This window comes from Rhinolophus sinicus, chromosome 12 (assembly GCF_057876585.1).
Source record: "Rhinolophus sinicus isolate RSI-liver-muscle chromosome 12, RSI-T2T, whole genome shotgun sequence".
In the NCBI taxonomy this organism is placed as follows: Eukaryota; Metazoa; Chordata; class Mammalia; order Chiroptera; family Rhinolophidae; genus Rhinolophus; species Rhinolophus sinicus.
This window is the reverse complement of record NC_142512.1, coordinates 38,871,897-38,892,707: the sequence shown is the minus strand read 5'-3', so window position 1 is coordinate 38,892,707 and position 20,811 is coordinate 38,871,897. Positions and strand designations below refer to the sequence as shown.

Sequence of the window (20,811 nt, the reverse complement as noted above, 5' to 3'; positions counted from 1 at the left end):
GTTTGTTTGTTTTCTCATGGTTAGATTCATGTTATACATATTTGGCTGGAATATCACAGAAATGATGTTGTGTTCTCTTCATTATCAGGTGGCACATAATTTTCATTTGTTGCGTTACTGATGATGATCACTTTGCTCAGGCACAGTGGTGTCTACCAAGTTCAGTTCTCTACTGTATAGTTACTCTTGATCTTTAATAAGTGTTTTGGGGAGAAGCACTTTGAAACTATATAAATATCCCATTCATCATTAGACTTTCAATTTATTCACTTATAAGTGTCAATATGGACTCATGAATTTCTCTTTTTTCAATGGGTTATAATCCAATACTATCATTATTATTATTTTGTGCTCCCTTGTTGCAGATTTGGCCAATGGAAACCCATCAGGATGATTTCTATATCCCCTTCATTCTGTGAGCATTTCCTTGCTTTCTGGACAATAAAATGTTCCAGACTCATATTTTCCCCACCCCAACCCTGGAATCACCGTTTCTCCAGGAAGCCTGTTTCCTTTAAGTGGAGAATATTTACAAGTTAATATCTGGATGCTAGAAGCTGTTTTAGTGTCACTGCTCACTGGTGCTCTCAGTGAACGGGTGAGGAACTATAAACCTATATAGGTGTATATATACCTATATATACACATATACACACGTGCACGTATTTTATATCTTTTTATATATAGTAGAAGCCTGCGTTTATGCCAGTATTCCTGTTTCCAATACACTACCACACGTTTTCATATTTGTAACTCCTCTGACAGAGAAAAATCTGGCTCATTATCTTTATTATATTTACTTATTTGATCAATCCTTTATATAACCAGTCATCCATTGCTACTACCGTATCCTTCTCAGCTCAGATGCTCTCCTTGCCTCATTTGGGTTCTGAAATCCTGTACCAGGGTCACTGTTCTATGTGGACACTCCTCTCAATTGCTTGGGCTCTGACACCCCCATGCAAGGCTGCCTCTAATATGTGGGTGCCATCCCACTCGTGTTCTGACACTGCACTAGACCATTCCCATGCATAGAAGCTCTCCTCACTCCATCTGAGCTCCATGGTGTTAGCCCCCACTGTTCCCAGGTGGGTGCCTTGCTCACCCTGTTTAGTCTCTGAAACCCCACACCAGACCGCCCCCATGAATGGATGCCTTCTTCACTATGCTTAGGTTCTGACTCTTCATGCTATGTTGTACCTTAGCTTCATACCTTCTTCATCTTTCTCAGACTCCAATACTCCAAGTCAGGCAATTCTCCTGCCCGAATACCCTTCTTATCGTACTCAGGCTCTGACTTCCCATGCTTTCTGCCCTCAGTGTAGACTCCCTCTTCATCTCCTTCAGACTGCCCATCCCACATAGGCACACTCCTCATGCTGGTGGGTTCCCAGCAGCCTGCCCTAGGCTGTCCCCTTTCTTTGCATGGACATTCCTCTCACCCATCTTGGGTTTTGACACCCATACCAGGCTACCCCTTTGATTATTTTTAAAATATATGTACTTTCCTTGCCTTTATGCTTTGCTGCTAACATCTAATTGGTGAAGTGTTAAATTTTAAAAATTAGAATAGAATGTAAGTACAGTGACTATATTTTTTTTAATATGACCAGATTATAGTATACAATATTTAAAATCAGTACTATCCTAAACAGTTTTGGGTATATGATTACCATTAAAATAAAGAACAAAGGTGATTTTCAGTTGCTAGTAATGAAGGTTTTACCTTCTATTGAACCAATCTTCCAACAAATAATTATAGATTCTGGACAATATATGAAAAAATATCTATTACCTGAAGACATTGGGAAATGACAAAACCAACCTGTTTTATCGGGGGGTTTTTTGCCCAAGGGTAGGCCCCAGTTTTAGCCTTAGGGTGACCAAAACTTGGGTAGATAATCCACAGTTTTACTGACTTAAAAAACCATAGCAACCACAGGATTTGGGAAGTAAGGAAGGGAATCCTGGAATGGAGAAGAGAGAGAGAGCTTTTTTGTGTATAAATTATCTGGCTGACCCAAATCTCTAGCTGATCCTTGAACTATACATATATGGGTCAAATTCTGAGCAGCCCATTTGAGGCTAAAATAACAGAAATTTATGTTTTTGTAAGGGTGACTGACTTGTTTCAATTTCCCTGGGACTGTAAAAGTTCTCAATCCCATGCATACTGGGACATCTGGTTATCCTAGCTGCTGCCCACCACAAGTGAGACAGAATTTGAGTTTGAGTGTAGGCAATTTAACTACATCTTTTAAAGAGTAAAATAAACAAGAAAAACTCCCATATTCTTCAAAGGAACATAACAGAATCCAGAAATTCTGTAACATATCATTTACAATGTCCAGGGTACTAGCCAAAATTATTAGTTCATATGAAGAAGCAACAAAATGTGAATCATACTCAAGAGAAAAGGAAATCAATGGTGACTAACCCCAAGATGACATAGATATTGGAATTGGAAGACAAGGATCTTAAACAGCTATAATATTTATACTCAAAGATGTAAAGGAAAATATGCTTGTAATGAATTTACAAATAAGAAATCTCAGCAGGGAAACAATAAAAAAGAAAATGGAAAATTCCAATATCTGAAATAAAAAACTCACTGGGCAGACTTAACAAATTAAGATGACAGAAGAAAGAGAAAGTGGATTTGAAGATATCAGTAAAAGTAGGCTAAACAACAGAGAGAAAATAACACAGGGTGGAAGGAGGAACAGAGTCTCAGGGGAACTGTGGAAAAATATGTAAAATTTTAACATACGTGTAATTGAAGTCAGTCCTAGAAGGAAAGCAAGAGTATGGGGGAGAAAAAGTGTTTGAAGAAATATTGGCTGAAAATTTCTCAAGTTTGGTGGGAAACATAATTTTACAAATAAGAAGTTCAGTGAACCCAAGTGGGATGAATTCAAATAAAATCACACTAAGCATATCATGGTCAAACTGCTGAAAACCAAAGGTAAAGAGAAAATCTTGAAAGCATTCAGAAAAAAAAGAATTTTACACACACACATGCACGCACACCAATACAAAACATCACTGACTTCTCATCCGAAACAATAGCGTCTAGAAGAGTGGAAGGCTGTCTTTAAAGTGCTGGGGGAATAACCTGTCAACCCAGAATTCTATATCAAGTAAAAATCACCTTTAAAATTGAAGGCAAAATAAAGCTATTTCCAAATAAATGGAAACTAATTTGTCACACAGTGGCACTACTAAAAATTCTGAAGAAAGATGATACGAGATGGGAACTCATATCTTCATGAAAAAAATCAAAAGCATCAGAAATATTAAGTATATGGGTAAATACAAAGTACTATTGTTTCCTCGTAATGTCTTTAAAATACAATTGCTGTGTAGATAATTCCTTTTATTCTCTTTAAGGCACTTTTTAGAGGGGATATAGAAAAAGAATAGTCCTGTTCTAAAGAGGAAATTTGCTGCTAAAGCTTCCAAAATAGTATCCTCATTAAATTTAGGATGCTCAATTCTGAAAAAAAATTTTACTCTAAGCAGCTAATATTTATAATTCTTTACTTTTCAGATATAAAACCAAATGTGGAACTGAAAAGCCCTGAGGAGCAGTCTGTGCCCACAGGTAACATGAGGTCTTTCCTCTCTAGAAATATAACTTGACTGAAAATACCAAAGAAAGAGGAACATTCTGATTGCAGTAAAAATGCTGTGGAAATGTGTTGGGGTTGTCTCCTCCTGATACAAAAATAACTCATCCATTTAGATCATATACGTTCTTTGACATCATAGGGCCGAACCACATAACCCACCTAATGTTAATCACTGCTTTTTTTTCCCTTTTTTCAACTGATTGGTTTGAATAAAGACAGTTTTTGTTGAATAACATAGTAGCTTGTATTTGAACAACCTGTACTTTTCACTCTAGAATAGTGGTCAGCAAACTTTTTTTGTAAAGGACCAGGTAGTAAATATTTTAGACTTTGTGAACCACATATGGCCTCTGTTGCATATACCTCTTTATGCTTTTTATAACCCTTTAAAGATCTAAAAACCATTCTACCTCTTGGGCCCATACAAAAATAGGCCATGGCTAGATTTCGCCCTCACACCATAGTTTGCTGACCCTTACTCCAGAATAAATTATAAACATTTAAAATAATTTATTTCCTAAAAATAACTTGATTGATTAACTCACTTTGAATCACAGCTTATGCTGTATTACAAAATTTATCATTTAAGTGTCTTTTATGTGTTACTGTGAGTTGTAGCTTTATATTTTAATTGAACCTGTACCTCATATTAGTTGTTCAGGTATGCACTTTATATTAGTCATTTCAGGATTGAGAAAAGTGAACCACTGTTTAAAACAGAGTCTGAGAGTTCCTAGAGTATATGTTATAATATGCAGAAATTAGAAACTTTACCTATTTATAAATCCAAACATGAGTCCATGATGACCATATTTTAGGGACCGCTTAGTCATTTATGGAATATGTTTTCATTTTGCTCCTGCATTCCTGTAAAAGTCCTGTTTCATGTGTTCAGTCATGGCTGCACCTGAACAGAACGCCACTCCAGAATTTCTAGTCACTTCTCCTACTTCAGCCCAGCTTCAGCACCACAGGATTCAGTGTCTGACTATTGGTTGTGTGTAATGGGCTCTCAGTAAATATTTTATTGAATATTGGGAAGGAGTTTGGTAGAAATTGGGTACCTTTTCAGTTCATTTCTTTTGTTATCATCTTTTTGTTAAGCTATCATGCTTACCTGTGAAATAAGTCCAGCTACATTGTCCCCTTTTCCTTTAATCAGTATTTATTATACAAAATTATATTTCTGTGAAACTTGAGTTTTAGCAAGTTTGCTTTTTATTTAAGCATGCTTTTATTATGTCTGCTCCCTCTCACTTATGAACTCCCATAATGTTTTGCATTTCCCTTAATATCTTCTCCGAGTGTACCTTTTAGACTTGTATTATTATCTTTTGTCTGAGTCTTACATTGTAGTTGTGGGCCTATCTACATCTGCAAAGTATAAGCTCCTTTGGGACAGAAATATTCATATCTGTCATTTTGTCAGCATTTAGTAATGTTTGAAGAAATAAAGGAACTCGAGGGCCAATATGTTTTCCATAGAATCACACTTATAATGTGAATAGAAAGGGAAAATAGGAAGCTTACAGGCTTCCTCTAAGGAAAGCATCTTTCCCAAATTGCGTTATGCCAGTATTTTCAGGCTCAGTATTCACTACATATTAATACTTCTTGGTCATAAATAGCAATAGCATCCTACCTAATATTGTGAGTCATACCAAAGGAGAGAGAATTTCTGTCCAGAAGGAACTTGAGTGCATTTTAACTCAGGTGAAAGAAATAGTCAAGAAAATTATGTTTAATGGAAAGCTGCCTGAACCCTGGATATATTTCTAAACCTCAAATTTTCAATATACCCCACTTGGGGTATACGTGAAAGGGATACTGTCTACTAAGGAATCATGTGAAGCTAAAATGGAAGTCTACTAAATACATATTTATAAAAATCCTTTAAAGTTGACTGCATAGTTAAAATTCTTTTTATCTCCTAGAAGGCCCAGTGAATTTGAATGACTACAATTTAACCAAGCCTCATGAAACAGAAAATGCGGACAGTGCAGAATGCCCAGCCAATGAAGATGAAGATATAGGAGGTGAGCCATAGTGTGCAAATTAAAAACTAGTGATTATAGCTATAGTTGAGGCTTAACATGAAGAAGAAATCAGGAACTCTCCAAGGAAAACTTGCATTTGTGGATTGAGTTGGAAATAATTCAGTTTCGTTCATTTTACAAATATTTACATATAGTAATTTGCCATAGGACATCAGCAAATTTTGAGAATTTAAGGTGCTTTTTCAGTGTTCAAGTATACTAACTTCATTTTTAAAATAATGTTTATTTTACTCTTTTCGTTATAAAAATAATACATGTTCATTACAGAAAGTTTGTCTGGGGTGTTTTCCAACACCAACAATGAGTTCTCCAATTCTCCAGACACCAACTGGGCGTCCAAAAATTAAATTCAGTTCTCATACTAACTCCTAGAGTTACTGCAGAACCCACAGGGTAAGGGCTCAGTCTCACAAGACTGCCTTTGCTTCAACACCAGTTGAAAGTACCATGTCTCCAGGTTACCTGCACTTCTGTCCAGCTTGGTTGCAAATTTAGGGTTTGCTGCAAACCTCCCTCAGGTTTAATAAGTTGCTAAAATGACTCACAGAACTTAGGAAAGTGCTTTACCTGCTTTTAGCAATTTATTATAAAGGATACAGTTCAGGAACAGCCAAATGGAAGAGGTGCATAGGGCAAGGGATGAGATGGAAGAGCGTCCATGCCCTCTCTGGGCACACCACTCTCCCAGCCCCACAATGTGTTCACCAACCTGGGAGCTCTCTGAATCTCATTGTTCAGGAGTTTTATAGAGCTCAGTCTGCAGTCTCCCCTCCCTTCCTGGAGGTCAGTGGATGGTTCTGAAAGTTCCAACCCCCTAATCACTTGGTCTTTCTTGTAGCTAACCCAACCTGAGGCTATCTAGTGTCCCCACCCTAAGTCACCTTAGTAGCTTACACTCAGGTGTGATTGAAAGGGGTTTGTTATGAATAACAAAAGACTCCTATCAGGAAATTCCAAGGGTTTTAGGAACTCTGTGCCAGGAATCTGGGACAAAGATTAAACATTTTTATATTATACCACAGACCACCCTCTGGTCTTTGACCACAATCTCGAATTGTGTAGCAAAAGGATCATAAAAGTCAAGAGATACTGGTATGGGGGAGGAAAAAACTTTCCTCTACCCTTCAGGGGTATTTCAGCTGGTCTAATAATTAAATCTCCATGAGACAGATGAACAAGAACAGATAATCAAATTTAATTACATAGGTACATATGGGAACCCCACATACATGAGAGGTTCAGAGACAGAAAGAGAAAATAAGGCACATTTGACATTCTGAGCTAAGGCACTTTGGGACTTCAGAGGGTCATTGCAGGACAATAAGAAGAGCAGATGTTCAGTAATTAGTTCGCCCTGCCGTATAGATAGGTCAAAAAAAGGTTATCTCTGATAATCTCTTATAGGCAAGGTCCCTAATTCACATTCTTTTAGGTAGTTACTGGGAAGGGGGCAGAAATTTCTCTTAAGCCTGCAAGTTCTCATTTGGCTTTAGCTCAAAATAATCTGCACATCGTAGAGACACATCTTGGGGTGACTCATCCTGAATATAGACTGGCATATTACTAGAGTCACATACAGTCATTAATGATAAGCCCAGTCCCTCATCATATATGCATATATCTCCCAGTTAGGCTTGCAGGCTTCCATTTGATCTCATCAGGTTCCTAAAGCAGGAGTGGTCGCAGCAATATATGGCTTCACCTTTTCAGGCATCTTCTCTAATTGAGCTAAGAGACAATGTTATTCTCTTACTCTGAACCTCTCTTGAGATTTTAATGTAATACTGTATTTCCTTCGTCATGTTACTCACTGATTTATTCCTTTACTCTCAGCTACATTCCTCCTTTTCTCCATTTATAACTGAACTTTTCCACTGTTGGAAGGAACATTAGGTTTGGTCACTGTGCTGGTCTAGATTGCAGGCAGCAGCAATACTAGTGTAGCGAGTGCCTCCTGCTCAGTCCACTGCTAGTTGTATAGGGTAGAGTTACTTAGGTCCAGAACTAGTGGGCTTTTTTTTACCACTAGGCAATATAGCTGCAGATTCGCTATTAACCTCAGTTTTGCTAAATGGAGTGAAGGCACAACTTGCCCTATCAGGCCCTTCGGAATTCTGACATAAAGGTTTAAAACTACACTTATAGTTTCTTACTTAGGGATCATCCCTGTTTCTGGCACTTTTAGTTGCAGACCTGGTCCTGTGACTACTGCATCAGATAGGAAAGAGAAAGTTGAGGTGATGCAGGGAAGAAAGAAAAAAAGTATAGTCATTATACCAGTGTCTTCTTCCCGTGGGAAAAATTGCATAGTCATACTAGCATCCTCCCCCATCCCCTCTCCCCCAGGTCCACCAAAAAACCAGAGGAATCTATCTAGTAGGGACACTCCCTTAGCCCCTCTGATGTCAAGTCTGAGAACACACTCTTGAAGACATGTAAACCAGCCCTTCATACCTACATCTCCCCCTGTCTTATACAGCCAATGTTTCAGTTGTCTGTTCCAATTCGCTATGAAACTGTTACTCTGAGGAAGATGTCTCTCTGCCCATTGTTTGACATTATGGTCTGTAAAGTGTGTTCCTTGGTCTGTAGACATGTGACCTGGCAGTCCAAATTGGTATAATATCTTCTGTTCTAGTTCTTTTTTAGTACTCTGACCCTTTGCATCTACCACCATGTAAGCAAAGTCTAGTCCAGAGTCAATGTCTATTTCATCAAAACCCATTTGTAGCCCTCCTGGGACTGGCATTGGTTTAGTGTAATCCACTTGTCATCTATGTGTGGCGCCTTCCCCCTGAGGAGTCTTACCCATAGCCATCTGTAGCCTCTGTCTTTCTTGTTGACAGACAGAGCAGTTCTTGTTGGCATTCTGAGCCTCAGAGTGTACAAAAGGAATATGTCCAGATTCACCCCCTCACTGCTACAGTCCCCAAATGCCTACTCATTTCGTGGACCCAACTGGCCACCTCAAGCGAGTACATTGCGATAGCCACTCATTGGTTCCAGTAATGGATATCGGCATGCCCTACTTTAGTGCATCCCTCAATTTCCCATAGTGATTTCAATAGGGCAGGGCCCCATATGGGTGTCCTTTTATAGACCAGGTTTCCATTGTCCTTTGCCTATCCGTATGGCCAGGCCATTGGCCATGACCCATTAGTCGGGTAAAAACTGAAACAGAGACTTTTATCATTGTGCAATTTTTCCATCACTGCCAAGAAAACAGTATGTAATTAATCTCACTGAGCTGATTTGTTTTTACCTTCTTCAGTCAGAGTGGTAGTCTTCCAAACAAGATGTTGTCCATTCTTCTTGGAACTGCCATCCATAAATCAAGCAACTCTTGATTGGTCGGTCAAGAGCTGTCTATAGGGCATTGTCCAAGTAATAGAATCTGGTAGCTCTTTACACAGTTCCAAATAAGTCCTAGGAGAAAAGAGATTCTCTGCTCATGAGTATCTCCTGCTTGCATTCCCCAGGTAGCATAATCCTTATAAACCATTTCCATTTTATTATGGAACTCTTCTGGGCACTGCCCTCCACCATAGAGTATTTATCTGATATCACCTAAGACATCATGGGCATTTGAGATATTAAGATTGTTTTTTGTCCTGGAATCATAGGGGCAGTTTCAATTTATGTCCGATAGCAGGCTAGTAATTGCCCCTGAAATGGAAATTCTGTAGTCCAAAGTCCCAGTAGTGATTGCTGGGAAGCACTTTCCGGCTTTTGCCATCAGCCTTATGCTCCTCATAGGGCTATCATAGACTTTGTCTATACCTGCGCTCCAGCTTCTCTGGTCTGTGTGCACTTGGACAGCCTTATCCATTTCCATTTAGCATGTTCAATTAATATCGCTTGAAAGACAGATTTACATGCTTCTATTTTGCAGACACACTTTCCCAGTCAGACACAATGTCCACCTTTATAATACATTCAGGTAAAAGAGACTCAATCACTTCAAACATACCAGATTTTTTCCAAACTTTTACCTTTATCCATCAACCCTTACATTTCTAACTGTAACCTCCATTAGAATTCATCAACAGGTTTTGGTTTTCCCATCCTAGGTAGGGGAAGGGTTCGTCGGTCAGACATAGTATCCATTACCATAAAACGTTCAGGTAAAGGAGACACAACTTTTTCACATAAAGCCAGTTTAAACGTTCCAATTTTCACCCAAACCTCAATTTTAATCTTATTAGCTCTTACATTTCTATACTCTCTCAATTTAATTGAAGATCCAGTTAGGGCTTCACCAACAAGTTTTGGTATTATAGTGTGTGAGGCTCCCATGTCAGGGAGTCCCAGAAACTTTTCTTCTCTACTCCATGACCATTTTACCCTTTCATATGCAAAAGGCTTTGGGTCCCTAGGGACCTTGGCCCTGGCCTTTTTGTCAATCTTTGTCATGATTAATCTGCCTGACTATTGCCCCTGACAATTCAGATCAGATTTCTCATTGTAATCTTTGCCTTTTGGCTTTTTAAATTGGGATGAATAGAGTGGACTTTTTTGGGACCCTTTAATATAGGGGAACAAGCGGGAGGTCCTTTTGGTCCACCCAACCTTCACAATGCAGTGTTAAGACCTTTGTTCCGACCCCATTAATGTTCATTTTATTTACCCCGTTTCTTAATAACCATCTAAAGATTTTTACCTGACTGAGATGAGTCCCTTAACTCACCCCCTTTCTGTTTCTTCTTTGTTTTGGCTCTATCGATGTTTTCTTTATTCACCTTATTTGTTAATAACCATTTGTAATTTTCCACCTTTTTGGGACAAGTCCCTTGACTCTCCCCTCTGCCTCTTCTCATTTTCTTGTTAATTAACCTAATGTTTTTTATTAGCATCTGTAAGACCCAGGAGGGGAAGCTGAAAAAGCAAATTCAATAAGGCTTCTCAGAATGTTGCTAGATATTGCAGCAGTAAGGTTAAATGGGCTGCCATGCAAAAGGGGTCCCTTGTTTTGACTGTGTTTTCTTAGATTCTGTTTGAGTTTCTGCAGCAACCATTTATCACAGGACCAATTATATTAACTATATTTTCTTATTTTCTGTACTTTCAATGTTTCGGACACCTTACAGACCTGGGGAAAGGTTGTCCCTGTCAGGGATAACCAATTCTTAGACATAGGAAAGGGCTTGGCCAGGAGATTGCTTTTCATATACAAACCAACCAATTCAGAATCTATTACCCCCAACCGTCTCCTTACCTAACTCTCATACACTAAGCTAATACTTTCACTGCTTGAAATCCCAGGGTGTCCTAGGGCCAAGTACTGGACAACTAGAGACCACTCTTAATGTCCCACAGCCTGCGAGAATTATCCAAACTAGCCAATCCTAAACTGTTTATCCTACCCTGCCCTGCCTTCTCTCAGAAACTCCAATAAAAGCTCTGGTCTAAGATTTTTCCCTCACTCTTTTTTTCTGCCTTCGGACTGACAATGGTGCTTTCCCATGTGACCCTGCATGGCATGTGGTGCCTCTTCTCTGGGACCTCTGTATAATAAGCTTCCTTCCAAACCTCATTCTTGTCTCCACCTGTGGCTGCACTGACTTTACCATACCCTATGCAACATGTACATTCTTAGCACACCCCCTTAAACCGTAACATTTATCATGACCTGCTAACAGGCACATTCAGTAGGTGAATATCTTGATTATCATAAAGCTAGTCCCATATGGCTTATAGACAAAGCATATCAGCTGCTTATCTGGGATGTTCCCCTTGGCATTTATAGAGGGAGTTGGATAGTCCTTCTTTCAGGGTAAACAGACCTTACAGTAGCTTTTGTCCATTCCAATAGGCTGGCTGTTCCCTTGGGAAAAACGTTCTCTGTGTCTGAATCATGTATAACTATCTGTGATTTTAGAGAGTTTTATAGTTTTAACTTTATAGTGAGCTGTGTGTGTAGTGTCAACTCAAATATGCTGTTCTACTCTGTAGCTTTCAAAAAATCAAAGACACTCACCCTAATTTAGTCATCCTCACAATCCATTTAGTAAAGGCTCTTCATGAAGCTGATGATACAGAGTCACAAAATGAGACAACTCTTTCATATTATACCCACTGGTTTCAGTAGTTTTCTTGTTTTTGCCTTCCCCCCATGTGAATCACCTTCTTGATGACCAGCGGTCTTAGAGGAACTCTCTGTTGTTCCTGCATAATTTTTCCCTTTGGGGGCAGCTTTGAACCTAGTATCCAAAGCCCAAACCAACCAAAATCTGATTTTGGTCCAGCATCAAGGTCTGACCCAGTACTTTCTTCACTGCATTTTAGCTATTACAGATAACAATAACCAAGAGATTCTATATTCGCCTTTCTTATTAGTTTGCATTTCCTTATGCATGTAGTGAATTAACTACTCAGGAGTTGAATCCATCTCTGAATAACCTTGGTAATTTTACCTTTGGTAACTGATCACAGCCAAAGCTGCTGCTCTATAACATGTGTGACCATGTGGCCAGGAATCAAAGGTTCCTCATCTCCCATTCTTTCTTCCTTTCTTTTCCTAAACCACGTTTCCATTAGCCATGGGTTGAACAAATCCCACTTCTGACACCAATTCTGGAGTGTTTTAAAATACCAACAACCAATTCTCCAGTTTTCCAGACACCAACTGGGTATCCAACAATTCAATTCAATTTTCGTACTAACTCCTAGAGTTTATACAGAATCCACAGGTTAAGGGCTTAGTCTCACAAGACTACCATCAGTTCAGACACCAGTTGAGAATACCAGGTCCCTAGGTTACCTGCACTTCTGTCTAACTTAGCTACAAATTCAGGGTTGCCCACAAACTTCCCTCTGGTTTGATAATTTGCTAGAATGACACAGAACTTAGAAAAGCATTTTACTTACTATTAGCAGTTTAGCATAAAGGATACAACTCAGGCACAGCCAAATTGAGGAGATGCATAGGGCATGGTATGGGGTGGGAAAGTTTCCATGCCTTCTCTGGGCACACCTCCATTTGTTCACCAACCCCAAAACTCTCTGAATCTCATTGTTCAGGAATTTTTGAAGAGCTTAACCTGCAGTCCCTTTTCCCCTTCCTGGAAGTTGGTAGATAGAGATGAAAGTTACAACCCTCTAATCAGTTGGTCTTTCTAATGGATCACACATCCTGAGGATATCTAGTGTCCCCATTCTAAGTCACCTCAGTAGCATAAACTCAGGTGTGATTGAAAGGGGCTTGTTATGAATAATAAAAGATCCTCCTATAACTCAAGAAATTCCAAGAATTTTAGGAACTGTGTCAGGAACTGGGGACAAAGACTAAATATATTTTTGCACTATATCACAGTTTGACAATTTATAGAAGTGGAAAAAAAAAAAAAAAGAAAAACCCACCTCTATCCTACCACCCAAAGATAGTCTCTGTTAACATTATGGAATATTTCCAGTCGTTTTTGTGTATTTTGAGCATGACATTTATATCAACATTGCAAACACTTCATGCTAATGTTTATGTTGATAAATCTGATTGCTGTTGCTTTATGAATGTCACTCACATCTCATCTTAGATGTCATTTCTTCGGAGAGCTGTTCCCTGACAGCCCAGTCACTATGTTAATACAGTACCCTATTTAAATTCTCTGCGTGGCACTTCCCCTGGATAACTTTGGAGTTTTATTTGTTTATTTGTTTATTGTCTCTCTCTTCCTCCACCGTTCATGAGGTAGGATTTGGGGTTGTCTTTTTAACTGCTAGGTGTTTGGAGCACCTTGAAAAGTACTTGGCCCATAGTTGGTGTGCAATAAATATTTGTTGAGTAAATGACTAAATGAATGCCTTAGGTTAAGTGTGTGTGTGTGTGTGTGTGTGTGTGTGTGTGTGTTTCTAAAGGGAAAAAAGGCAAATTGTTTCTCGGGATGTTTTTCTTTTGTCTTAGTTTGTTAAGGAATCGAAAAATAGAGTTCTATGTCTAAAACTTCTGAGATTCAAATCACAGCTTCAACTAACATTCCAGCTCTGCCTAGTTATACTTTAATTTGTACTAGTTCTTAACCACAGAGACTGAAAAATGCTGCCTGGCACAGGATGTGGTCATTTGTGCTGAGGAAAGGCATATGGTGTTCTACCAGCTTCATGCAACTTCTTGAAGGTGACATCCATGGAGTCTCACTCAGAATGAGGCAAATGATAACTGTGCCTTTGGCTTGCATTTTTTTCAAGTTAGGGTTTCTACATTCTGATAGGTAATGCCATTAAGTTTATGTTTGAAATGATCCCTATGCAACTTTTGGTCTGGGAATTTATAATTCACGTTAGAATTTGTTCTGGGTTCAGAAGTAGCGATGCGTTTTATGTTTTCAGGTAGTTGGGGGAAGAACCAGATTAAATACCCAAGCATAAACAAGAAACCAAATAACTTCTATTCAACAACAGGAATTTAAAACAAATATTGTAGCAACCCACATGGGTTAGCACTTCTGTAAGGATCCATACAATAATTTGTAGGCCTCTGAATGTGACCCTGCTCCAGAAGTGCTTCCAAGGAGAAAGCTATTCAGTCTCTGTGGTCCACTCAGTTTGGGTCACCTTCAACTGCTGTAGCTGACTATGTCATTTCTATGACCACCACTCTAACGACATGTCAGTGGATTAATAGGATATCTGTGTATTTTTCTCAGTTGTTAGGGGTCTGGGAGTGTCATGCAGTTCTTGGTAGACACTAGAAGATATAACCAATTATCCTAAGTAATTTGGGAAAGAAAGAAGAAAGGCTTCTTTCCTCTAAGCCTTAGAAACGAGTAGGCTAACTTTAGTGTTGAAAGAATAACCCATTATTTTATGATTTAGCTCCAAACTGATTACTATACTATTGATGTTGGTATTTAATCTGGGTCATATACCTTTGGAAAAGGTTGTAACAAGGCCCTGCTTTAAAATATATATACAACATGATCAGTATATGCAAACTATAAATGTTAGATTATAAAATAATAGAACTGAAAAGTAGCATTGCCTGATAGAAGATAAGCATATTGCATAATAAGTAATTTCTGCCACGTGTAACATAGGGAAACATTTAGACTAGAATTAGGATTGTACTTTTAAAAGTAATTAGAGAAATTTAGCTGTAAAGTAATATTGACTATAAATAATTTTAAATCCTATTTTACAGGATCTTTTTCTATTTAAGTTTAATGAAAGCATATTTTTAATGTCTTCTAAAAAGTTTTAGAAACTAAGACCTGTCTTGGAATGTTTTAAATTCAGTATAATTGTGATCATGTTTAATTTATATGTTTAATAAATGAAATGTCATGTGCATCTTTCTCGGTTTTCAGCTCTTAGGAAAATGTTTTATAGAAAATTTCAGGCTCTGATAGAAACACTCACTTTATTTTTCTCTTGTGGACAGACTAAATTTTTAGAGGGAGGGAAGGTCTTTACTCAACTAGAATTGTTTGAGAAACAAAATAAAATATTTGGAAAGAACTTTTCAAAGATATTAACATTTAACATAAAAAAATCACTTGTTTCCTAGTGACAGGTATGTGTGTGTGGTGTGTGTGTGTGAGTGTGTGTGTGTGTGTGTTTTCAATTAAACAAAATATTCCTAGGATCCTAGTGCAGGAATTGGCGAACTTTTTTTCTGAAGGGCTAGATAATAAATATCTTGGGCTTTGTAGTCCATACAATCTCTGTTGCAACGTCTCAACTCTGCTGTAGTATAAAACAGCCACAGAAGATAGTCATAAATGAATGCATGTGACTGTGTGCCAGTAACTTTATTTACAAAAACAGGCAATGGGGCAGACTTGGCCTGCAGGCCATAGTTTGCTGACTCCTGGCCTAGTATATACATTTATTGTGTGATGAGTTAAGGAAGCTTTTGGTTCTTGAAAGAAACAGTGTTCATATAAACATTTCAAAAGGGCGTCAATGGAGAGTACACTATTATTTTTTAAGTTAGAAAAATATATATCATCGCACATGTGTGTGTTCATTGCACACGTATATGGTGGGTATAGCTCTGTACCAATACAATTTACATTAATTAGTTGGTCATGAATAAAACCATACGTGGATTAAATGTTGTGTTACCACTGAATTGGCTCATCCTTTGTTCCTGAAAATTTAAATTAATTGACTGATGCACTGGAAATATTTACATCCACTCAAGTTTACTTTCTCCATGAGGACTTCTTGCACTATCCCAGCTCCTCCAATTGTAGTCTTAGAGCTGAGTTTTATAGTGTGCTTGATTAGTACTTGTTTAAGAACCTAGTTATATTCTATCATCTGGAATTGTTTGTGCATGACAAACTTCACCCCATTATGTTATAAACTTTTTAGAAAAAAGAGCCCTAATAGCCCACATTTATCTTTCTAAAATACCTCCCTATGAAGTGATATAATCCACTTGGATTGAAAAGCACAGGAAGTGAAGAAGTTCATTTTCCTGTCTGGAAAGAGTTCTTTTTCCTGTCTGGTCATCGACTCCAATGAACGATTATTATTTCTCTTCTTTGTGGTGACCAACTGCAGCTGTTATCAGACTGATCTGGAGCAGTAGGAAATAACCTAGACATCCCCAAGTCTTTGTTTTTGTTGAGTATTAGATAAGTACTGGGCTATCATAAGTACTCCACTGAATACAAAGGATATTGGGACCTTCCTATTAGATCTAAAATGTCATCGAGATACCATAACATCAAAAGTAGAAGTTAAGGGCCGCCCCGGTGGCTCAGGCGGTAGAGCTCCGTGCTCCTAACTCCGAAGGCTGACGGTTTGATTCCCACATGGGCCAGTGGACTCTCAACCACAAGGTTGCCAGTTCAATTCCTCGAGTCCCGCAAGGGATGGTGGGCTCTGCCCCCTGCAACTAAGATTGAGCACTGCACCTTGAGCTGAGCTGCCTTCCTAATGGCTCAGTTGGTTGGAGCGCATCCTCTCAACCACAAGGTTGCCAGTTCGATTCCTTGACTCCTGCAAGGGATGGTGGGCTGTGCCCCCTGCAACTAGCAACGGCAACTGGACCTAGAGCTGAGCTGCGCCCTCCACAACTAAGATTGAAAGGACAACAACTTGACTTGGAAAAAAGTCCTGGAAGTACACACTGTTCCCCAATAAAGTCCTGTTCCCCTTCCCCAATAAAAACTTAAAAAAAAAAAAAAAGTAGAAGTTAAAGCAATATTTATGTCATGAGAAAGAATATACTGCTTGTATCTGGCCTGTGTTCACAGAGGAACACAATAAAATAAAAACCTCTGGACATCAGGGCTGAAGGTAAGATGTGTCTAATGGTAGTGTACCGAGGGGTTTATCTAGGTAGAGAGATGCGACGGGATGGTGGAACACCATTATAGGGCCATCCCAGAAAGGCCCTGTAAAAGAGAAATGCAGTTAAGAGCAGAATGACTGAGGTAGAACCTCACTCAGCTTTTTGTTTCAGTCATTCTCTTCCTCTGAAATTGGATCCCCATCTTTGCCATTCCCCACTTAGATATGGAAGGAAGATTCTGTCCTAAGCATGTATGTTTTGAGGTTGTGATTCTACATGCATATGCTAGTGACATTATTTTTCCTTTTTAAATAATTAGGGAATATATATTTGGCTGCCAGCTTCCTGCATTTAACAGTCTTTTGGCCCCCATTTTTCAGCAGCCCCCTAATGACTAACATCTCTTTCTACTTACACTAGCAGTTTGTTCTGGAGCTGCCGTGGGGCAAAAAGCACACAATATACCTCAGTATCCATCAGCATCCGCTGTTTACTCTGCCTAAGTTGCACATTTACCCGTTGTATTAGTTTCCTAGGGCTTCTACAACAAATGGCCACAAGCTGGGTGGCTTAAAACAACAGAAAATTATTCTCTTACAGTTCTGGAAGCTAGAAATACCAACTCCAGCTGTCAGCAAGGCCATGCTCCCTCTAAAGGCTGTAGGGAAGAATCCTTCCTTGCCTCTTTCTAGTTTCTGTTGACTCCCAGCAATCTTTGGTGTTCCTGGTTTGTGGCAGCAGCACTCCAATCTCTGCCTCCATCATCACCAGCCTGTGTATATCTGTCTTCTCCTCTTATAAGGACACCATTGTATTAAGGGCCCACCTTAATCCAGTGTGACCTCATCTTAACTAAATACAGTGTGACCCTATTTCCAAATAAAGTCACATCTGAGGTTCCTGACAGACATGAATTTTGGGGGGACATTTAACACACTACACCCTTCATCTCTCCGATCTTTACAACTGAGTATAAAATATACCTGGTACTCATCATGAAATAGATTTCTTTTTAATTAATTATACTGTAGTGATCAATTAGTGATTTATTTCAGTATGTCTTTTGTGTGAGAGTTAGAATCTTGCCTAATTCCATAAGAAAAATTGAATTTGATAATTTTTTGAAAGGCCTTAAATTTTCTCTTATTGCGATACCTCGTGTGAAGCTTAGATCAAAGGTAACAACTTTAATTAGAAAGTGTGCTGAAAAAAATAATTCTTTACCCCTTAGGAGATATAGCTCCTGTCTTCAGTAGCTTTCCATGTCAGAGTCTCAATCTCTTTTGAGGTGTACAACTTTTTTGCACCCATGAGAAATACAAACTACTTTGATGCTTTTGAAAGGGGGAAAAAAAAACAAGCCACAGTTGCGGTTTATGGATGCTAATTACTGCCACATTTAGATGTGTAAAGGAGGGGCCTATGGCTGGAGCGAGCTGGGAGAGACCAAGTCAGCCTCGCCTAGGCGCTCACTGAGGTTCCAGTGGTACTGCTCAGCACACGCAAATATGTGCTTCAAAAGGAAGTGCCGTTTTTTATCAAAATATTACATCTCTCAAGCCCAGATCAAGACCTGTCGCTCATGGGATGCAGGGGTTATCTTACAAAATCAGCAGTACTTTGCTGCAGAAGTTCACTCACAGGGGATTTCTGTAAGTGCTCACAATGGGCAGAGAAGCTTTACGGCTTCTACTGTGTCAAACGGGTAAGTTCAGTTGGTGACAAAACCCAGACACCACTCCTTTGAATCATTTTAACAAAAAGCATCATCTCTGGATTTTTTTTTTTTTTAACCAAGCTATGTAGCACAGTGAACTAAAAGGAACTTATAGGAAGCTATTTGGCATCTGCAAAAGAGAAGTGGACAACTAATGGCTGACAGAAAAATGGGTGTGCCGACTATCCTTAGTGGATCCTCCAAGACTCTTTCCCTTGCTTTTGCTTTCCTTGAACTGTGGAGCAATAGTGCCGGTGCCTCCTTACAGTGAAGCAAGATGGCTATGAAATCAGATGGATTAGCACTATGTGAAACACCCGTATGTGCCTGCTAGCCCTCATAGCATCGCTCTTGCCAACTGAGTTCAGCTGCTCAAAGTTTGACACCAGGTGTGGTGACCTGGGCCCATGAGTACCCGGGTGCAGTTTGGTAACCACATGAAGACACCTGCTGAGGGATAAGTGAGGAGTCCCAGTGGTGTGCCAGAGTCAGTTTATAATCGCTTGTTAAGTTTTCAGGAATTTTGTGAGCCAGCTGACTTCACGTTGGTAGCTTGAAACAGGCTGTGGTATTTATACCACTGATATCAGCAAATGCTACACGAAAAAGCCCTTCCTCCACTCTGAGTTGGTTTTTAAGCATTTACCAGCACAGCACTGGACTGAGGGCCGAATGAGATCCTGTTCTGTCTCACTAGGTCATCGTTTTTCATAATTTGTCAGAGGGGCTTTTGTTTTTCTTCTTTGTTTTTGCGATTTGCACGAAGCAGAATAGTTCTGAAGATGAGAAGAGTACATAAGCTCTCTCCACAACATGATAGGTAGGATCCAGAAATTTTATCTTTAAAATATGGGGGTCACATTATTGTAAAGTTAATGAAATGCAGGGGCTTGGGGTAGACATTGTTACAAAAAGCATAAAGCAACAACTGACACAACTGACCATACATTAAATTTAAAAAGCCCCAAATGATCATGAGGCAGTTACTTCCAGCCGAATCCCAGAGCATAGCGTTTTAGCTTGCTCCTGTCAGAGAAGGGAGGAGGTACTCGCCAATGTTGCTAGATCCCAATCTATACATACTGCACTGTGGCAGGGTCTCACTATACTACATTGTCTCCCAAAGAGTTGAAGACATGATAAGGACAGTCTTTTTCAGTCTTTTATGCCAAAGTTTGGGGTATACAGTAAATGCTCAGTATTTATCCATTTTTCTTTCTGTCTTTCCATCCAACCATTCGTTTATCCATTCATCCCCTGCATTGTTCCAAGTGCTCACTAAATCATTGTTGGCTAAGTAAAGTGCAGTAGAGCATGTGAGTACGTTTTGTCAATGGAGTCTTTTTTTAGCAGTGTTCTTCAAACTGGGATATGGGAAGGCTTTCCAAGGATTATGTGAGTGTGGATAATTTTAAGAGAATCAATTTCCAGGTCTTCAACTTCAGTATGTTCTTTTTCCTAAAACTATCTGCCCTATAAAGCTGCTGTAGTTGAGGTTCTTTTTCCCTCCTCCCCTTTCACGATGATCCTTCTACACTCTATAAAATAAAGGCACATCTTTCACTCATCTCAATCTTACGTCTTTGCTGTAAAGTGTGAATACTTCCAGGATGCCAAACAAAGGGTCAATTAGATAATTCCTTTCATTAAACTTCTATAAATGTACCCCCCTCCATCCATCTCATTAAGAGGTGCATTCCCCCAAATTTTACTTTTTTTTAAATTTAATAATTATTGATCTAGATTTCTAATACACCTACACTGTTTTCATCAATTGTATGCTAATAATTATGATAATACAGAAGAAATTTCTTAATACACAGAACTTCATGGTAACAAATACACATACACACACACAGTTGTAAAGACGTGATAGGATGAGCTACAGAAGGTTCAAGCATAAAAGAATAGTACATAAGGGTAACATTCTCTGAGGAAAGTGGAATGGAAATGGAAGTTCAAAGGGAAATTTTCTGATTTTTTTTAAAAAAGCTTATTTATGATTTTTTAAATTTATAATGGGGTAAATCAAATCACTGATATTTATATTCCATTAGATACATTTGAAAGAGTGCAATAACAGTTTAAACCATCATTATTTACAATAAACAAAAATTGTTTTTGTTTTAATTTTTTTTTAATTATGATGAAAAATTGTAGATG

The 20,811-nt window shown here is 38.8% G+C and overlaps 1 protein-coding gene across 1 annotated transcript in view; it reads left to right on the top strand.

Moving 5' to 3' along the window:
* Positions 1-20,811, top strand: part of IKZF3 (IKAROS family zinc finger 3) — a 74,343-nt gene that overhangs the window by 16,327 nt on the left and 37,205 nt on the right. Inside the window, exons 2-3 of the mRNA XM_019747807.3 lie at positions 3,551-3,604; positions 5,567-5,668. Coding sequence (XP_019603366.2) covers positions 3,551-3,604; positions 5,567-5,668 — 156 coding nt within the window. The remainder of the gene's footprint in view (positions 1-3,550; positions 3,605-5,566; positions 5,669-20,811) is intronic.